The 16,018-nt window shown below is 40.8% G+C and overlaps 1 protein-coding gene across 2 annotated transcripts; it reads right to left on the bottom strand.

The window, feature by feature from the left end:
• Window positions 1-153: 153 nt before the first annotated feature.
• tbc1d9b (TBC1 domain family member 9b) lies at window positions 154-15,730 on the bottom strand. 2 transcript variants are annotated; one of them, XM_079479861.1, is made up of 23 exons: window positions 15,506-15,730; window positions 14,097-14,207; window positions 13,591-13,709; window positions 12,954-13,182; window positions 12,611-12,869; window positions 12,319-12,526; window positions 12,075-12,254; window positions 10,805-10,969; window positions 10,347-10,497; window positions 9,829-10,043; window positions 9,230-9,347; window positions 7,927-8,129; window positions 7,768-7,850; window positions 7,507-7,636; window positions 7,332-7,430; window positions 7,182-7,250; window positions 6,617-6,857; window positions 5,864-5,929; window positions 5,542-5,613; window positions 4,804-4,854; window positions 3,211-3,267; window positions 2,836-2,933; window positions 154-2,505 (listed from the first exon to the last, which is right to left on the bottom strand). In XM_079479861.1, exons 1-23 carry the CDS (start codon window positions 15,621-15,623, stop codon window positions 1,894-1,896), a joined length of 3,654 nt encoding a protein of 1,217 aa, XP_079335987.1. In that variant the 5' UTR covers window positions 15,624-15,730; the 3' UTR covers window positions 154-1,893. The 2 variants fall into 2 exon arrangements, with proteins under 2 accessions (XP_079335987.1, XP_079335988.1); XM_079479862.1 differs by lacking the exon at window positions 4,804-4,854.
• Window positions 15,731-16,018: the final 288 nt, after the last annotated feature.

The raw sequence follows: 16,018 nt of genomic DNA, 5'->3' as shown, positions 1-16,018 counted from the left end.
ATTTAAAAACCTTTTCCACGCCGGGGCGTTTTAACATCAACAATTCTACTATTGCTTTACTACAGATACACACGATTGAAGAACAGCTTCTGACGTCCTCGAGCATCAATGCACATGCTCGGACAAAGTTATTAGGCAATAATACACATTTTTCCAGAACTTTTCTTTTATTACAGAATATTACACAATACTGCTTCATAACAATACGCTTTAAAACAACCTTTAAACGGGTGGACAGCAGATTATATCTAATGCAGGTCACTGTATGAGACACAAACTCTCCACAGTGAGAAAATACAGATTCATTTATTTTGTGAGATGCAGGAAATGAGAAACAGTGTTAGTCTGTGAATGAATCAGAATTCAAGCAGTTGTTTTCACAGTCGGACAGAGGTCACGAGGCAAAGGTTCAGCAAAGCTCCTTCACCTTCAAATTCATGGTACGACAAAATAAAAGCACGCTTCGGTGGATTATATTCGCTCCATACCAAACAAAAAATATTTGTATAACTTAGCCAGTGTTTGCGTGAGCGGCCGTTTAAAAACACGTGACGCAATTATAATTCTGCATCACTTATTTAAAACTTCGCCCTCATTTACACGCTTTTATCGACAACATTTTGGCCATGTTTGTTTTTCACATCTGAAAATGAATACTGAGGCCTTACAGAATCTCTTCAGAAGAGAACCGAGTTAAAGCTTATACAAGTACAAAAAACAACAATTAAAAACGACATATAGAGAATAGAAAAAAGATTATGTGAAGGGATAAACGAAGCAACGCAAAACACGTCTGAAAGAAAACCAAATAGATCATTGCATAAGATTTGATGTTATCTAATATATTTTATAATGCCTAACTATTAACAAATTGAGAAGATGCGGAAGTGTGTTTCAGTCATGTGATCCCCACTTAAGTCTTTAAGGTTATGATTCTTCTTTCTATCTAAATATAGTTTGTAACTTTGCAAAATACACCGACAATCCTTCCCAAAACAAGCTCGAAGAATTTCTCTGTGATCATTTGGTAAAATCATAAATTGTTGCATTACATAAAAAAACAATGCCGTTCAATGACGCATATATTAGTGATCAAAGCAACAATTTACACATGTAGGACAAACAGATTTTTGTATTTAATGCAACAATTCACACAGGAATAGTTTCATGAGGTTTGACGATGCCCGACACTGGCGAGAAAACAAGCAGAAATCAGCATTGACTAATGTAGTAAAGGACATTTTAAAGTTGAATAAAATAGCTACATGTTTGACGGCACATCAGTGCCTATCAGTGTGTTTTTAGCTTAAGGCAATAAGCTATTTACAAACAATAAAGCGTTTTAGTTTTTAAGCGACGGGCCAATGCGTTATTACGTTACATGGGCTTTGAGGTGTGCAGAATGATCAGAGGAACGAGTATTAAAAGTGAATGCTTCATATTCACATCAAGGACACTTTCTTTCGGCCAAGTACACTAAATATACATCTCGCGTGCAAGAAAGCATTAGTGACATACACTTCAGAGTGAGATAATCTCTCGAGACGAGTGTGCAAATCAAACCATTAGTGTGACGGTTCTTTCATCCATCTTTATAGTACGACTAAAAGCGGATTAACATACGTTCTTTCTGTAGATAATATAGATTTCATATACAGTAAACCATGAAGGTACCAAACAAGCCACATCCCATAATCCTTACTTCCTGCGAGCTGATGGCGTTCAAATATGAAAACCATCAAAGCCAAGACACCTCAGAGAAACAGAAAGCACATTAATTGAGACTATGAGACACTAGAAGTATCAAACTCCCGATGCGTTGGTCACGACATACATACACCGATGTTTGTGTTGTTCATGCGTGTTTGATGCATGCGTGTGTGTGTGCGCGTGTCAATGCGCAGACAGAGAGAAATCGAGGTCGCTCGACGTGCTGGTCTGTCTCTCCACCGCTCTCAGCGACTTGCACGCCATCATTTTGCTCTGAATGTCGTGCTTTTTCTCGAAGTAGTCAACCAGCGACGTTTCGGTCAAGAATGATGCTAAAACCTGCTCCAACGTAATCGACCAATCGCCATCCGGCGCGCTGACCTTCCTCCGATCCGCCCCCTCCCCTCCCATGCAGCCTATCAGAACGGTGTCTTCTGCGATATCCTCGCACTGCAGCGAACCGGCGCTCACCACAGAGTAAGATGACACAGACGTGTCGTCTTTGGTGTCTTCGTCTGAGCCGTTCGCCGTGGGAGGGGGCGTCTCCAGCTGCGCCTCTGCCAGGGCTTTGCAGACCTCACTGGAAGAGTCTTCCCTGTCCGGCTGCGGGGCGTCCGTCACGCAGGGCGAGTGAGATTCGGCTTTCTTGCCGCCGTTGTTGGTGAATTTTTTCCCCACTTCTCCGATCTGCAGCAGGAGACTGGCCACGGTGGCGATGCCGTGATAAAGCTCCTGCTCTGACGGATCCTCGCTGAACATGTTGTACAGAGTTTTACACATCTCAATAAACTGCTCCTGTTAAAAAGAACGCACAGAAATGTTTTTAAACTGGACAAAAGTTAAATCAAGACAATGTTAATGTGCATGGTTTACCCTTTTTTTTCTTACTAAAAGTTCACAGTACAAAAAACTAAAAAAATAGTCTGACTGTTTACTTCAAATAAAGAAATTGTATTACACATATGACAGTGACCCAGATCTGAAAAAAATGTTTTTGGGCCTTACTGTCCATCACAAATTTTCCAATTGACACGATTCTCGATCTGCGATATTCAATCAGATTTGGGCCGAAGTATAACCTTTTATTCTCCCCCACACATCAAACACCTTATAAAGTCCGATCACCTGATTCATGCGAGGCAGATCTTTGATATTATCTTTCTTTGGCTCGTTTTCTTTGGCCCACATTCTCAGATAGTATTTATAATCCTTTGGCTTCTCCTCTGAAACCCACAAACATCAGACACAGTCATGAGCATTCAAAGATATGCCTGTATGACTTTCTTTCATCAGCACAACACTAAAGAAGATATTTTGAAGAATTTCGATAATCAAACAACACTGAACCTCATTGACTTTCATCATATGAACGCAAAACCACAGAGACATTTCTCAAAATATCTTCTTTTGTGTTTCACAGAAGAGAGAGTCCAGGTTTATAACCACATGAGGATGATGAATGCATTTTCATTTTTGGCCCAACCGTTTGTGTATTTCTACCTTTCTTTTCCTCTGTGTCACCGCTGGCTCCATCTCCTCCCACTTTTAGTTCCTCGCCTGTTAAAAGTGTGTTAATCCAGATGAATAAACACAAACATGATTACAACATGACTGTAAAGAACAGTATCCTGATAAAGGAATTGTTCACTTTCAACATGATAATTTACTCACCCCTGTTGTCATCCAAGATGTTAATGTATTTTTTTCTTTAGTCGAAAGGAAATTAAGGTTTTTGATGAAAACATTCCAGGATTATTCTCCATACAGTGGACTTCAATGGACTCCAAACGGTTGAAGGTCAAAATAACAGTTTCAGTGCAGCTTCAAAGGGCTTTTGAAGGTATTTAAACAATACCAGACAACAAATAATTATCTAGCGAAATGAGCGGCCATTTTAAAATGTATATGCTTTATAAGGACAAATGCTCACCTTGCTCTGTTCTGCGAAGCGACTTCGTGTAATAACATTAAAAAGGTCACGCTTGACGTCGGCAAGCAAGAGTCAGTTTCAATGTTCAATGTTCAATGACACATATTCAACTGTCTTTGTGTCAGTTTTTTGTTTAAAATGGTCATTTCGTGTGCGTATCCTGGATTCCGCCTACGTCAAGCGTGACCTTTTCAACGTAATTACGTAATACGTGAAGTTGTAAACGCGCTTCGCAGAACAATGCAAGGTGAGTATTTGTGTTTATAAAGCATATACATTATTTTTTGGACCGTTCGTTTCACTAGATAAAACCCTAATTCATCGTCTGTTATCGTTTAAAGCTGCACTGAAACTGGCATTTTGTTCTTCAACCGTTTGGAGTCCATTGAAGTCCACTGTATGGAGAATAATCCTGGAATGTTTTCATCAAAAACCTTCATTTCTTTTCGAATCTTGGATGACAACAGGGGTGAGTAAATGATCATGAAAATGTAAGTTGAAAGTGAACAATTCCTTTAATAATGAAGATGACTATAGATCTGCAGCTCATACTGTAGTTCTGTTCCAAAACCTAGTGAGCTGCCTACATGGACAGCATTCTAAGCATCACCACGCTATGTTTGAGTTAGTGTTTTTCGAAAGCAACATAATCATGCCATACTTTTAAGACCCCTTTATGGACAACATGTAAAGCAACTTCACATGCCCTTTACTAAGACCATCCCAGAATGCACCGTGACATGCTCAGCAAAACTTTTTACGAAATGAGAGAATTGTTAACTATGCATTTGATCATGTTAGCTATGTTTTTTTTTTCAACACAAAAAATTCATATACCCATCCAATGCAATATTTGTGTTGCACTGTAGTTGACTTCGAAGACAGCTGACTATGCAGGGAGCAGACATCAAGTCAGGTAGGTTTTGGAACATAAAGTGCATTTACGGGACTCTGTGTTGTAAACACAGTTAAAAAGCACATCGTTGTGTGCTCGTAAACACCCCAACACACATCCTAACAGGCTGAATATACCAAACCAGCAGTGAGGGGGGGTCAGTGAGAGGACAGTGTACAGAGACCCTCAATACAGATGCTCTAAAGCCCAATGAACGTGCTTTAAAAAGCGAAGAAGGACCGGTTACTATGACATCATAGACACAAACCTGACATCACTTCCTGTGCCAGGAAGTCCAGATGAGACAGGAAGGGAGGATCTAGAGTGATCGAGAAAGAGACAGAATAATAAAAAGTAAAGAAAGAAATGAGGACAATTTAAGTAAAGAGAGAAGAAAGCAGGAGAAGGACAAGACATGACACGAGTAGGCTGAGAGATCATGGTTAATAATCAGCTGTGCGGTATTAAAGAATATATCGTGGTATGTGATACCCGCGTTGTGGCACGGTGTTCAATACGGTGTTATTTCTTCTATAAGCATCAACCTAAAACTTACAGTCCAGAAGCACTTCCGTTGTCGTTTTTTTATCTTAAATATATAAATGAAACCAAGATATTCGTTTAACATTTTGATTCGGTTATATTAAATGATAATTCAGCCCTAATATTCAGGGTTTTTTGAAAACCTGCACTGTACCCTCCACAGACACACGCAGGGCAGAACACAAGCCTCAAAGAGAAACCAACTATCAGTATTGAGCATTACGAGTTCAACTCAGAGAAGAAAATGAAGGAAAGAGTTTTGATTTGATTGTAATAGATTGTGTTCATGTTCCTGAAGATCAGATCTGTCAATATAATGCAAGATCTAACACAACGACTCTGAACAGTTACAGTAGTCTGTGATTATTGTTTGTCAGAGAGGGAAACGTGTAGAAACAGAAGTATGGCGCAAAATACGTGATAAGACTGGCTAAAATTATATTTAAAAAAAATATGCGTGTACCTTGCGGTGTGTCATCATCTGTAAAAAACTGTGTTGCCTCTAGTGCTGACTCCGCCTCCTCTGGGCACAACGCTGCAGAGGAAAGAAGAGAGAGACTCTTTAGTAGCACATGCCACAAACACATTCTTGATACATCACACCCTTTACACACAGCTCAAAAGTAACACATCTCATCTTCAAATCTGAACACATCTCAACACAGAATCGTCTTTAAACATTTCCTCACACCTCTGTGCTTCACACCGCTATAAACACATTTGAAGGATTTTCACACTTTGACCGTCTTACTGTTGAAGTTCACCATTAGTTTCTGTAAACTCACCAGGAGGCAGGTGCACTTTGTACAGTAGTTTGAGTTTCTCAGTCATATCTCCATGATACATCCCACCTGAGAAACACAAAACACACATCACAGAATACAAACATTATGTCTACTTGAAGTTATTACACTGCATTCGTTTACAATATTTATTATACAACACTCCTTCTGGTTCTAGAATCCCATTGGCTGAGAGCCGTGCGATATTTTACAAAGGGAAACACTTCGCCGCATGTATCGCTTCATCACTGCGCTAAATCGGACTAATGAAAGTAACACATGCACATTAGGCAGTGTCTTTTCAAAAACGAGGGTCTTGAGACGTGCGTTACTGTGAACAAGCGCATGTTTACATTTAGAAACAATCGCAATGGGAACAACGCATTCTCTGCGAGTGTCTTCTTACGGTCTCTCGCTTTCATTCACAATGCAAGTCCTATCTCATTATTTCCCACTCATAACTACACTGAAGCAGCACTGTGCTCATTTTAAATACGTGACGGTTTGGAATTAGTAACAGAGGTTTGTTCAACCTTATGCTGCCGAGCTGGAATTCGTAACGGAAGACAGTAGTTCCCATTTCCTTCAAAAACGAAGGGTTTTAAAGACACTCCATAAAGACTCTATTTCAGAAAGGCTCCTGCGCTATTATCACAGCCATGCTGATATAGAGCACTATCACACTCCTACTCGAGCGATATTGCATTAAGATCACAAAGTTTTGATTCTCTCGGCGTGAAGCGAGCATCTACTCACTGAGACCGGTGACAAACTCTTTGAAGTTGATGAGGGAGTCTTTGTTTTGGTCGAGCAAGCGGAAGAGTCTGCTGGCAAGCGTGTTGGAGTGAAGACCGCAGCTCCAGGGTGCGAGGGCAGAGAAGAGCTGAGCGAACTGACCGCAGTCAATGCGGTACTGCTCAAGGTACGGCTGGCTGGGGTCGTGACGCTCTGCCGCCGTGCTGCTCGCTCCCCAATAACAGCTCATGATGTGTTTGGCCTGTGACGGACACAAACCTAAGTTTATTGACTAGAACCAATGAGAGCATGAGATCGGTTTTCTCCAAGTTTGAAATGAAGAGGGAATGCGGCTATATGGATGTTCAACATATTTTAATCAAATGTTTTTCTAGATTGATTTTTCTTCTTTTGCTGAACAGAAAACATTAAAACAAAGAAAATGAGGACTTCTCATTGGTTAATAAACATCGATGTCTGAATGAATTGCATGAATCTGCTCTAAAGCCTTGAGCGAGCGTGTTGTTCTGATGCTTTCAAACCACAAACACGTATACCACTCATGTTCAGAAGGGCTTCATCTCACCTTAAACAGAACATAGAGCTCCTCCAGCTCCTCAATGGTGAAGGCAGATTCTGTCATGATGGCCCGCACCTGAACATCAAACGCACACAACATCACACGTCCGAAAATACACTCTGGAAATGCACTCGTTCACGTACACAAAACCCTTACCACGCTCCTCTTGGCTGTATCTTCTAATGACTGGATGACCTTTAACCTTTGTTTGAACCTCATCTGCTCGATGACATCAGCACGCAGACTGCCAAACTTCTGCAATAAGGAAATTAGTAGTAAATTAACAAGAAGTATATAAACCGGTCAAAAACAGTTAGCCCCGCCCTCTCACCTCATAGGACGCTTTAATGAGCTCAAACACGTCAATCTCAGGTGGAGGGGTGTTGCCACTGGTCAACAGGGCGTGAAGGTGGGGAATGGGCGGAGAAACAGTCTGCTTATTCACAACATTATCCAGATATCTGCAGGACAGAGACGCAGAAAACTCTTTCAAATTTCATTCAAATAAAACATTTCTAACTAAAAATGTTCAAACTGTATCTAGAACAGCAAAGTCTTCTATGACACGCCCCTTAATTCAAGCCACACCCACCTGCCCAAAATAGTCATGGCTTCTCCCTCATCCGAGCACGCCAGCAGCTGATCCATGTTAGCGTGTAGAACAGCTAAAGACACCTACATACGAGACACATCTACCGTCAGACAGACACACTGACATTTAATAGAATTACACTATTGGCTTCTTTTTGACCTGGAAAATGACTTTAATGCCCTCGTAAAAGAAACAGTCGACCAGCAACACAGCGCTATCGAACGGCATGACGGAGAGAAAGAGAGTGAGAAACCACGAAAGCGAGATGGTGGAGATGACGCCCAAGTCCTGCATGTGCTCGTACAACAACGGCAACACCTCACGGGTGAGCTCCTCGAACACGCCCTGATCCACCAACGCCCCTGAGAGAGAGAGAAATATCTGTCATTATTTACTGTTCTTTTATTTTTGTATAGTTTATGTTATTGTGTTTTTTCTGTTATTGTTGTTTGTATTTTTGCCTGTTATTTTTTCTATTCTGTTCTTGTATTTTTTCTTTTATTCTGTTCTTGTATTTTTTCCTGTTACGAAATTTTTCAATCACGTTTAAAACCACAGAGGCGAACCAAAGTGCTGCACAATGAGATATAAAACAAGAGTACACCTGTACATTCAGCAACATCATCAAAAATAAGATAAGAATAATCATTGAAGCAAGCATGAGTAAGATGCAGCTCGTACAGAACGCTGCTGCTTCTGAGCATATTAAACCAGTCCTTAGATCCCAAAACTAGGATTGATCTTAAAGAGCTGTTAATCATTTATAAATCACTAAACAGGTTTACATCTAGTGAGCATATCTCATTGATCATTAGGATCAAGTCAGTTAGATATAGCAAGGGTTCAATCTAAACAAGGGAATTAGCTTTTATGCTGCCGTAGCTAGAATCAGCATCCAGAAGAGATCAGATGTGCCAAAACATGATCGACATTGAAATGCAGATTTAAAACTCATCATCTTGTCAGCTGTGCATGTACTGAATGAGCACTGTGCCTTGTTCGGACTGACTGCACTATATTTCATGTATAATCATGCTATTCTAAACTGTTTTAATTCACTTCAAATACATTTAAATGTCTTGTTTTAATGTTGTGATTGTTTTATTGGATTAGTTTAATTATTTTTATGTTACCATTGTGTACGAAATGTGCTATATAGACAAACTTGCCTTGCCTAAGGAACATTAAAAGCAAGAGAAAATACAGGTGTTTTGAGTCTGGTTTCAAAAATGGAGATTAGTTTTAACATGCAATGGAAGACTATTCCAGAGTTTCGGGCCAAAACTGGCAAATCTTTGTATTTTTCTGCTATTGTATTTTGTCTATTATTGTATTTTTGCAAAATTGTAATTTTGTACAATCATGTACCTTAAATTGATCAAAAATGAGAGGAAAAGAGAGAGATCTGACCGATTATAGTTCTCAGCATGCGTTTATATATATTTGTGTACTTGTGACTAACCTACGACTCTAGTGTTGTAATAATCGGGCAGCATTCGTTCACACAGAGCAACAAGCAGCCAAAACGCCTCCTCTTCATTACAATACAACAACAACACAGACGTGACGATATTCATCGCCTGCAGAGAGAACACAGACTTACATCAACAACTATTCACACAAACAGATGTTTACTGTGAGATGATGTCAAAAAAGACCATCAACACTTTTACATGTAGGCCAAAAACATGCTCTATGAAAACAAACAATATTTTGCCCATGTGGCCCATTAGATCTCTTATGATAGTCTCTTAAAGCGATAGTTCACCCAAAAAAAGAAAATGACTACATTTAGTAACCCTCATGTCAATTTATACCTTTATGACTTTCTTCTGCAGAACACAATTTTTGAACACCATTGACTTCCATTGCATGCACACAAAACCACCGAAACATTTCTCAAAATATCTTATTTTGTGTTTCACAGGCGAAAGAGTCACATAAACATTTTTAACCACATGACTTCGTTTTTGGGTGAGCTATTCCTGTAAGAACACAGGTCTCATAAAACAGGTCACATCGGAAAATAGTTCATTTCTTTTCACGCATGCGTTTGTGTACCTGGCAGTACCCGATGCCCGGGTTCCTGTACGCATAAGCGGTCAAAACTCGTCTGAGGGCAGCGATGCCCATCTCGTTCTGGAACGCGTGATGCTCGGGCATTGATCGATGAAGATCTCTCTCGATCTCCTCTGTTGCTAGGGTACATTTGCCCATGGCCTGCTCAACCAAACTGCCATAGTAACCGGGGTGTGCGGCCATCTCGTTTTGTGCACCTGGAGAGAGCCGGAAATACACTTATTAAATCTCCACAGATGACAACATGTTTCTCTTAGACAGCATGAGACATGTCACACGTGTGTGTTAACAGAACCTCGGTGTTCACACACAGACCCGCACGGCTGTGACAAATATATCAACATTTATCAAACATGCAGCACACAACACAAGCGCATTGTCCAAAATCCCACAATGCAATGTGCTTGACATGATTTTCCTTTTTCAGTGTGATGATTAAGTCATTTAGTTATTTGATCTCGGTGTAAACAGCGCCTCCTGCCGTCTGATGAACTCATTACCTGAGAAGAGCAGCCAGAGTTCTCCTCTCAACGTCTCTGGTATCCCGTTCAGAACCAGCTCTCGGGTTTTAGACGTCCGGTACATGCAAACTCCACGTCCAAACTCAAAGAAGTGGATGTTCCATGATTCTTCCTTCATCTTCTCTCTCGTCTGGATCATGAAAACGAAAATAGATCCAAACACAATCCATCCAAAGTAAATCGATGACTTTTATCCATTGTAGTCATAGTCCAGCTAATGTATATTTTTTATCCTTTATTATATCAAATAAACTCAAATATTGTTTTAATGACGGATAAACGTTATAAGTGATGAAGTTATGTATTCATTTACACACACAGAGATAATGTATAGCACGCCGGTCATTATCTCTATTTATAATGATTGGCGTATTCATAATACGCTGTTTTACGTGTGCTATATTTCAGGGTTGATGAAAATGAGGGGTGTGTCTCACAGCTTTGGGTCCCAGCTCCTCCGGGACGTCCTGTTGGTAGATCTTCAGGAGACCATGTTTGGCGGTGAGCACATCGGGGCTGAAGTGTTTGTTGGGAGGTATCTCCCCTGCTCCCAGCGATGGAGATGGCGGAAAAGAGGGAGGCGTGCTTGGGCTGGGGTTCTCCTGGATACAGATCAGGAATAAATCCTTTCAATTATTAAAGGTGCCGTGATCCCATCTTTAGTTAGTGTGTAATGTTGCTGTTAGAGCATAAATAATACTTGCAAAATTATAAAGCTTTGAAAAAGTTCAATGCCAAGCGAGATATTGTCTTTAACAGAACTACAGAGAACGGCTGGAATCGGACTACAGCCCTCTTCTTTCCTGGGTACATGATGTCACTATTCCGAGTTTTTGGATGACCTCCGGCCAAAGGAATATGCATAAAAGCGGCGATGCCTTCCTTAGAGAAGAGTGTTTGGATCAGAGATTGTAAACACTTGACTGACACAGCTGGTAATAAGAATTCATCTAAACACATTCTAAGATAACCGACGGTCGAATAACAGCTTCCATTACTTTAACATCGGCTGTGAAAGCTGTTCTGTGAAATACACTGAATTGTGTGTGTGTGTATCCCTCCAAAACACTTTTATGAATTCTGTTATTAGTGTTAGTATAACCGGTTTGACACCAATCCGTCCGGAGTCATTTCCCTCACCATTGTATGAAAAACAAGGGAATCCTTGCTATAGTAGGAACAAACGCGCTCTTTAACAAAGATTGACGTTTGCACATACACTATCAGACCTCCGTTTCACTTCTCAGCGTGTTTGTAACAGATGACGCCATTTACTGTTTATTGGTAAAAGCCAAAGCTTGTGCACTGAGAGAGGGACCGACAAATCACAACAGTCGCTGATATGGTATGGGTGGGACATCTTGAATCATTGGTAACCAATCACGACAGAATCTGATCGTTCCGTGAGAAGATGGTCAACCGTGAAGAATAGACTCGAAATATGTGAAATGTAAAGCCTTTTTTGAAACTAGAAACACCCGAAAAAACTTTATCAAAGCTTCAAATACGAGACCTGCACCTTTAATACCAGACACATGTAGGATCCAACGGGAAGAGTTCACATGCATCGTTTCTACAAAACCTGCATTGTAATCCCAGCGATTCTCTCGATGTTTCTTAGTGAACTATGTGTCACTTCACACCGCCAGCATCATCAAACACATCAGGAATATCTCATATCACAAGCAATACTTCACTATTACTCACAGATGGAGCGGTTAGTCCACAGGGTCTGTCCGGCGTCCGCTGAAGGAAATCTGAGATTCGCTGCACCAGAAAATCTCGATCTTTAAGATTGGCGAACAGGAAGGTCATCTTGTTTTTAGTGCTGATGGAGAGAGGACTCGGCAACACGCTGCTGCTGTCGGCTTTCTCCACTATAGTCACCTACAGAGAAAGAGCGTGAGAGCGCTTGTGTTGTGTGGTTATCTGTGTGTGTGTGTGCGTTTACCTCTCTCAACGGGATGATGAGTTGACACAAGTCTTCCTCGCGGCTGGCGAAGCAGATGTAATTGTTCGAAACAAACATCTGTCCAACGACATGCATCTTGGCAAATGGAGTCCAGAGCGTGCAGTCTGTGTGGCCGTCCAAACGCTCGTCAGGCGTGAGTCTGAACAATGCTCTGTAGCGCTCGTTCTTCGCCCGGGCATCCAAATCTCTGAAACACACGACACCCAGAACTTACAACATCAAATCTTTCTTCACATGAGTTAGCTACTCCATAAAGTTGATCTTTTCAGACCTCTTGAGAGCGGAGACGTTCTTCAGGGTCTTGCAGGGTTTGGGGAGCGAGCGGTCGGCAGCGAAGCTCTCGTTGTCTAACAGTTGTCTCATGGCGATGTTGGCCAGCTGCTCCATCAGTTTGAAGGTCTCGTTGATGTTGAGGAACATGGAGAAAAAATGCTCGGTGTCCCGCGTGCTGACGCGGATGCTTTCCGGGAAAACCAGCGTGGCGTTCTTGTCTAACTGTGTGATGTCCGTCCACTGGACCACCAGTGAAACTACAGCGAGAGAGCGGGGAGTAACTCAATAATTCTTAGGATTTGTGTGTCAACGTGTCAATCAAACAAAAGGTAAAAGCCCACCCTCTTTTCCCAGCAGGAATGAGTAGAAGCACAGGTGATTGACGGACAGGTAGATCCAGCCCTGTCGCGGGACTCTGCCCTTCCAGTAACTGCAGGGATAATAATTCACCAGCTTCTCTTCCTCCGGCATTCCAAACAGCTTCCTCATCTTCAGCTCGGCTTCACGAAATTTCCCAGGATCCTCGTCGTCCTGAGGTCTGAGGCCTCTATTCTCCTCCGCGATGATGCCCTACAGGGAAGACATTAAACAAGGCCAAACTCTCTGTTAGAAATCTGTCAAACATTGTGTCGAGCTTGGGATAGAAAGAAGCATGTGTCCAAACGTTTGACTGGTTGTTTTCTTACAGTATAAACGCATGCATACTGCAAGGCCTATGGTACATCTTACAATTCACAGATATGCAAATGCATGAGTGATATATTTTGTATAACTTTTGATAGATATAAAATACGGGAGCCGGGAGTGTTGTTGGCATGTATTCAGTATGCTGTAGTGATATAATGATATGAAGCTAACATGAATCTGTGGTCTGAGAAATAATGAATTTATTTAATGAAACAAATTGGGCAAAGCACAGTATAAAGATTCATAAAAATGTGTTTGTGTGTGTTTAGAAGACTTATGTCGAAGACCCACCTGTATTTTACCCTTGACAAATGTGGTGATGTCATCATCATTGTCAAAGATGGAGAGAGTTTGAAGCAGATTTGCCTCTAGCCACTCCCAGTGTTTGGTGATCTCCTTACGAGACGAACCTGACACACACAAATACAGAAGCAGGTTAATAAAATGTAATGAGTTAAGTCACAATAATCTTCTTGACACTTGGACTAAACACATCTTGAAAAATCAATTCGTCTCCAGAAACTCCAGACCAAAGGTTCCTATATTCCACAGACCCCTGTATATCATCCACCATGACGTAATATGACAATCTGTTCCCTAATCCTGTATTGATTAAGTGACTGATTTTATTATTTTAGAAAGAATCAGTTTTGACAGATGTGGAACGGATCCAGGAAAGGTACGTGAGAGTGATTCTTTCCCTTTTTGGGATGACCCTACAATTCACAGCACTCCTGCATATCATCTTTTCAAGTGGTTCGGGTGGTTTCGGGTCCCTGTAAGAAAGAAACACAAACCACAAGCGATGTTCCAGAAGATCTGAGACTCTCCTGTCTGATGCAGAATTCTGTACGGGGCGACACGAGCGCTGGAGTCCAACACAACATCCAGCGTACCCACCAACAAACCTGACAAACACACAGAACCAGGAGAATTAAACACACACAAAAAAACAAACGTCTTTTAAAAAAATGCAACGCCTATGGGTGAAAGTGTGACGGTTAAATACTTATATACAAATTCAGTTAAACGTGTTATCTGCAACTGGTGAGAATGTTTAGTGGTCCTTACAACCAAAAGTCTCATTCCCTGGCCGGATGCGTTTTTACTTTAAATCTAATAAAATCAACAGGTTGTGTGTGAGGACTGGTTTATGAGTTAAGGGATAGAAAATAGAATTAGCCTGGTATGAATACAATGCAAGTCTTTGAGAGAGAGAGGAATTGAACATAACTCTGTCATAACATCTCTGTCACACGCTCACGTCTTTACTTCCTCCGTCACATGATCTGTTCATGAGTGATATGAACACGAATCGCTTCCGTCAAACAGAGTGACAAAAACACAAGCGTGACATCACACACCAAATAAAATCTTCACAGAAGCAACGTGACACACAGGTAGAAGAAACACAGACCAAAACACACCCACATCACAACACTGCACTGCAATGATGTCATTACATGTATAAGGTCAGAGGTCAATTCAGTCATTGTACTGTCATGTGAGTGACTTGACTTAAAACTCATGTTTTTTTGTTTTGTGTCACGAGGAGACAAATAAGAACAAGAATGAGACCAAGATGAGGTTTCTTTGGTCTAAAATCTGTTCATGTGCGACGGAACTAAAAATGAAATGTAATTTGTCTCTTAATATGTTCTCACTAGTATATAACTTGAGCATCACAGTTAATAACAGTGTTCTGTGAATTTTCATGATTGAGATTAATCTGAAAGACTACAAGCAAAGTGGGAGTCAAGTATTACACATCTGTATAATCTGCATGCGTAAACAAAGACAGAATGACACCATTAATCCAGATACACAATATAATGACACACATTACAGAAAACACGGATGTGACAACCTGTAGAAGCAGCACATAAATAATAACAGATGAGTCACCATCAACCACCCAAAACTAACTACACATACCATAAAACATTTATAACACGCTATATTCAATGATGCACGAGTTATTTTTGATGCACATTCTACGGATTTCCTCATATAATCCAAATGTAAATAATCAACACATGACGCATCAGTCACAATAAGATGCGACCAAAACATTTTACACTTGCCACGATTACCAAGCACCATGCAATAGACTCGTAATAATATATATTTAAAGTTGCATTTGTAACATGTCATGCATTTTCCAATTATTATGCAATGCGAGTTAATTTAGCGCTCGTAACGTTACCCGTGATTCCTCCTCCGCGGCCGTGTCCCTTGCGTCTCTGCAGAATGAAATAAGGGTTCGCGCGCTCGCTCACCCACAGCGCGTTCGCCAGTAACACTTCCTCTGGAGTAATCCACATGGCGAAACTCGTCACTAACACTTTATTTAGACATGAAAGGTGCGAGTTTATATCACGCCAGAGTGGACAGAACTCAGTTGATGTTTGACGGACCGCCCAGCTGATCCGACTGCGGGAGAAACCAGCCACAGTGGAGCCAAGATGGCGTCTGGAGCAGGATGCTTTCAAAATAAAAGCCTTTTTACTAGAACGTGCTGATTTGTTATCAAACATAAAGAATACTGCGAATGCATAGATATGAAAGTATGCATTTAATAATACATATTTAAATGAACAAATGTCTTTAGAAGAAAGAGATCCGATACACGCGTACAAAAAATTAGAGCCATGAGACTTTTGTTTGTCAGACATGAGAATTTAAGAATGATACGTTTTACTGAACAAATAACTTTAAT

The sequence above is a fragment of the Barbatula barbatula genome (genome assembly GCF_947034865.1).
Source record: "Barbatula barbatula genome assembly, chromosome: 18".
Classification (NCBI taxonomy): domain Eukaryota; kingdom Metazoa; phylum Chordata; class Actinopteri; order Cypriniformes; family Nemacheilidae; genus Barbatula; species Barbatula barbatula.
The sequence above is the reverse complement of the archived record's forward strand: the minus strand, read 5'-3'. Positions and strand labels throughout refer to the sequence as shown.

Coding starts and splice junctions, on each gene's coding strand:
- tbc1d9b (XM_079479861.1), bottom strand. CDS start 15,623: ATGTGGATTACTCCAGAGGAAGTGTTACTGGCGAACGCGCTGTGGGTG. Junction 10,498..10,804: donor AGGAGCTGGGACCCAAAGCT/GTGAGACACACC, acceptor TTCATGATCCAG/ACGAGAGAGAAGATGAAGGA. Junction 9,348..9,828: donor CGGGCATCGGGTACTGCCAG/GTACACAAACGC, acceptor TTCTCTCTGCAG/GCGATGAATATCGTCACGTC.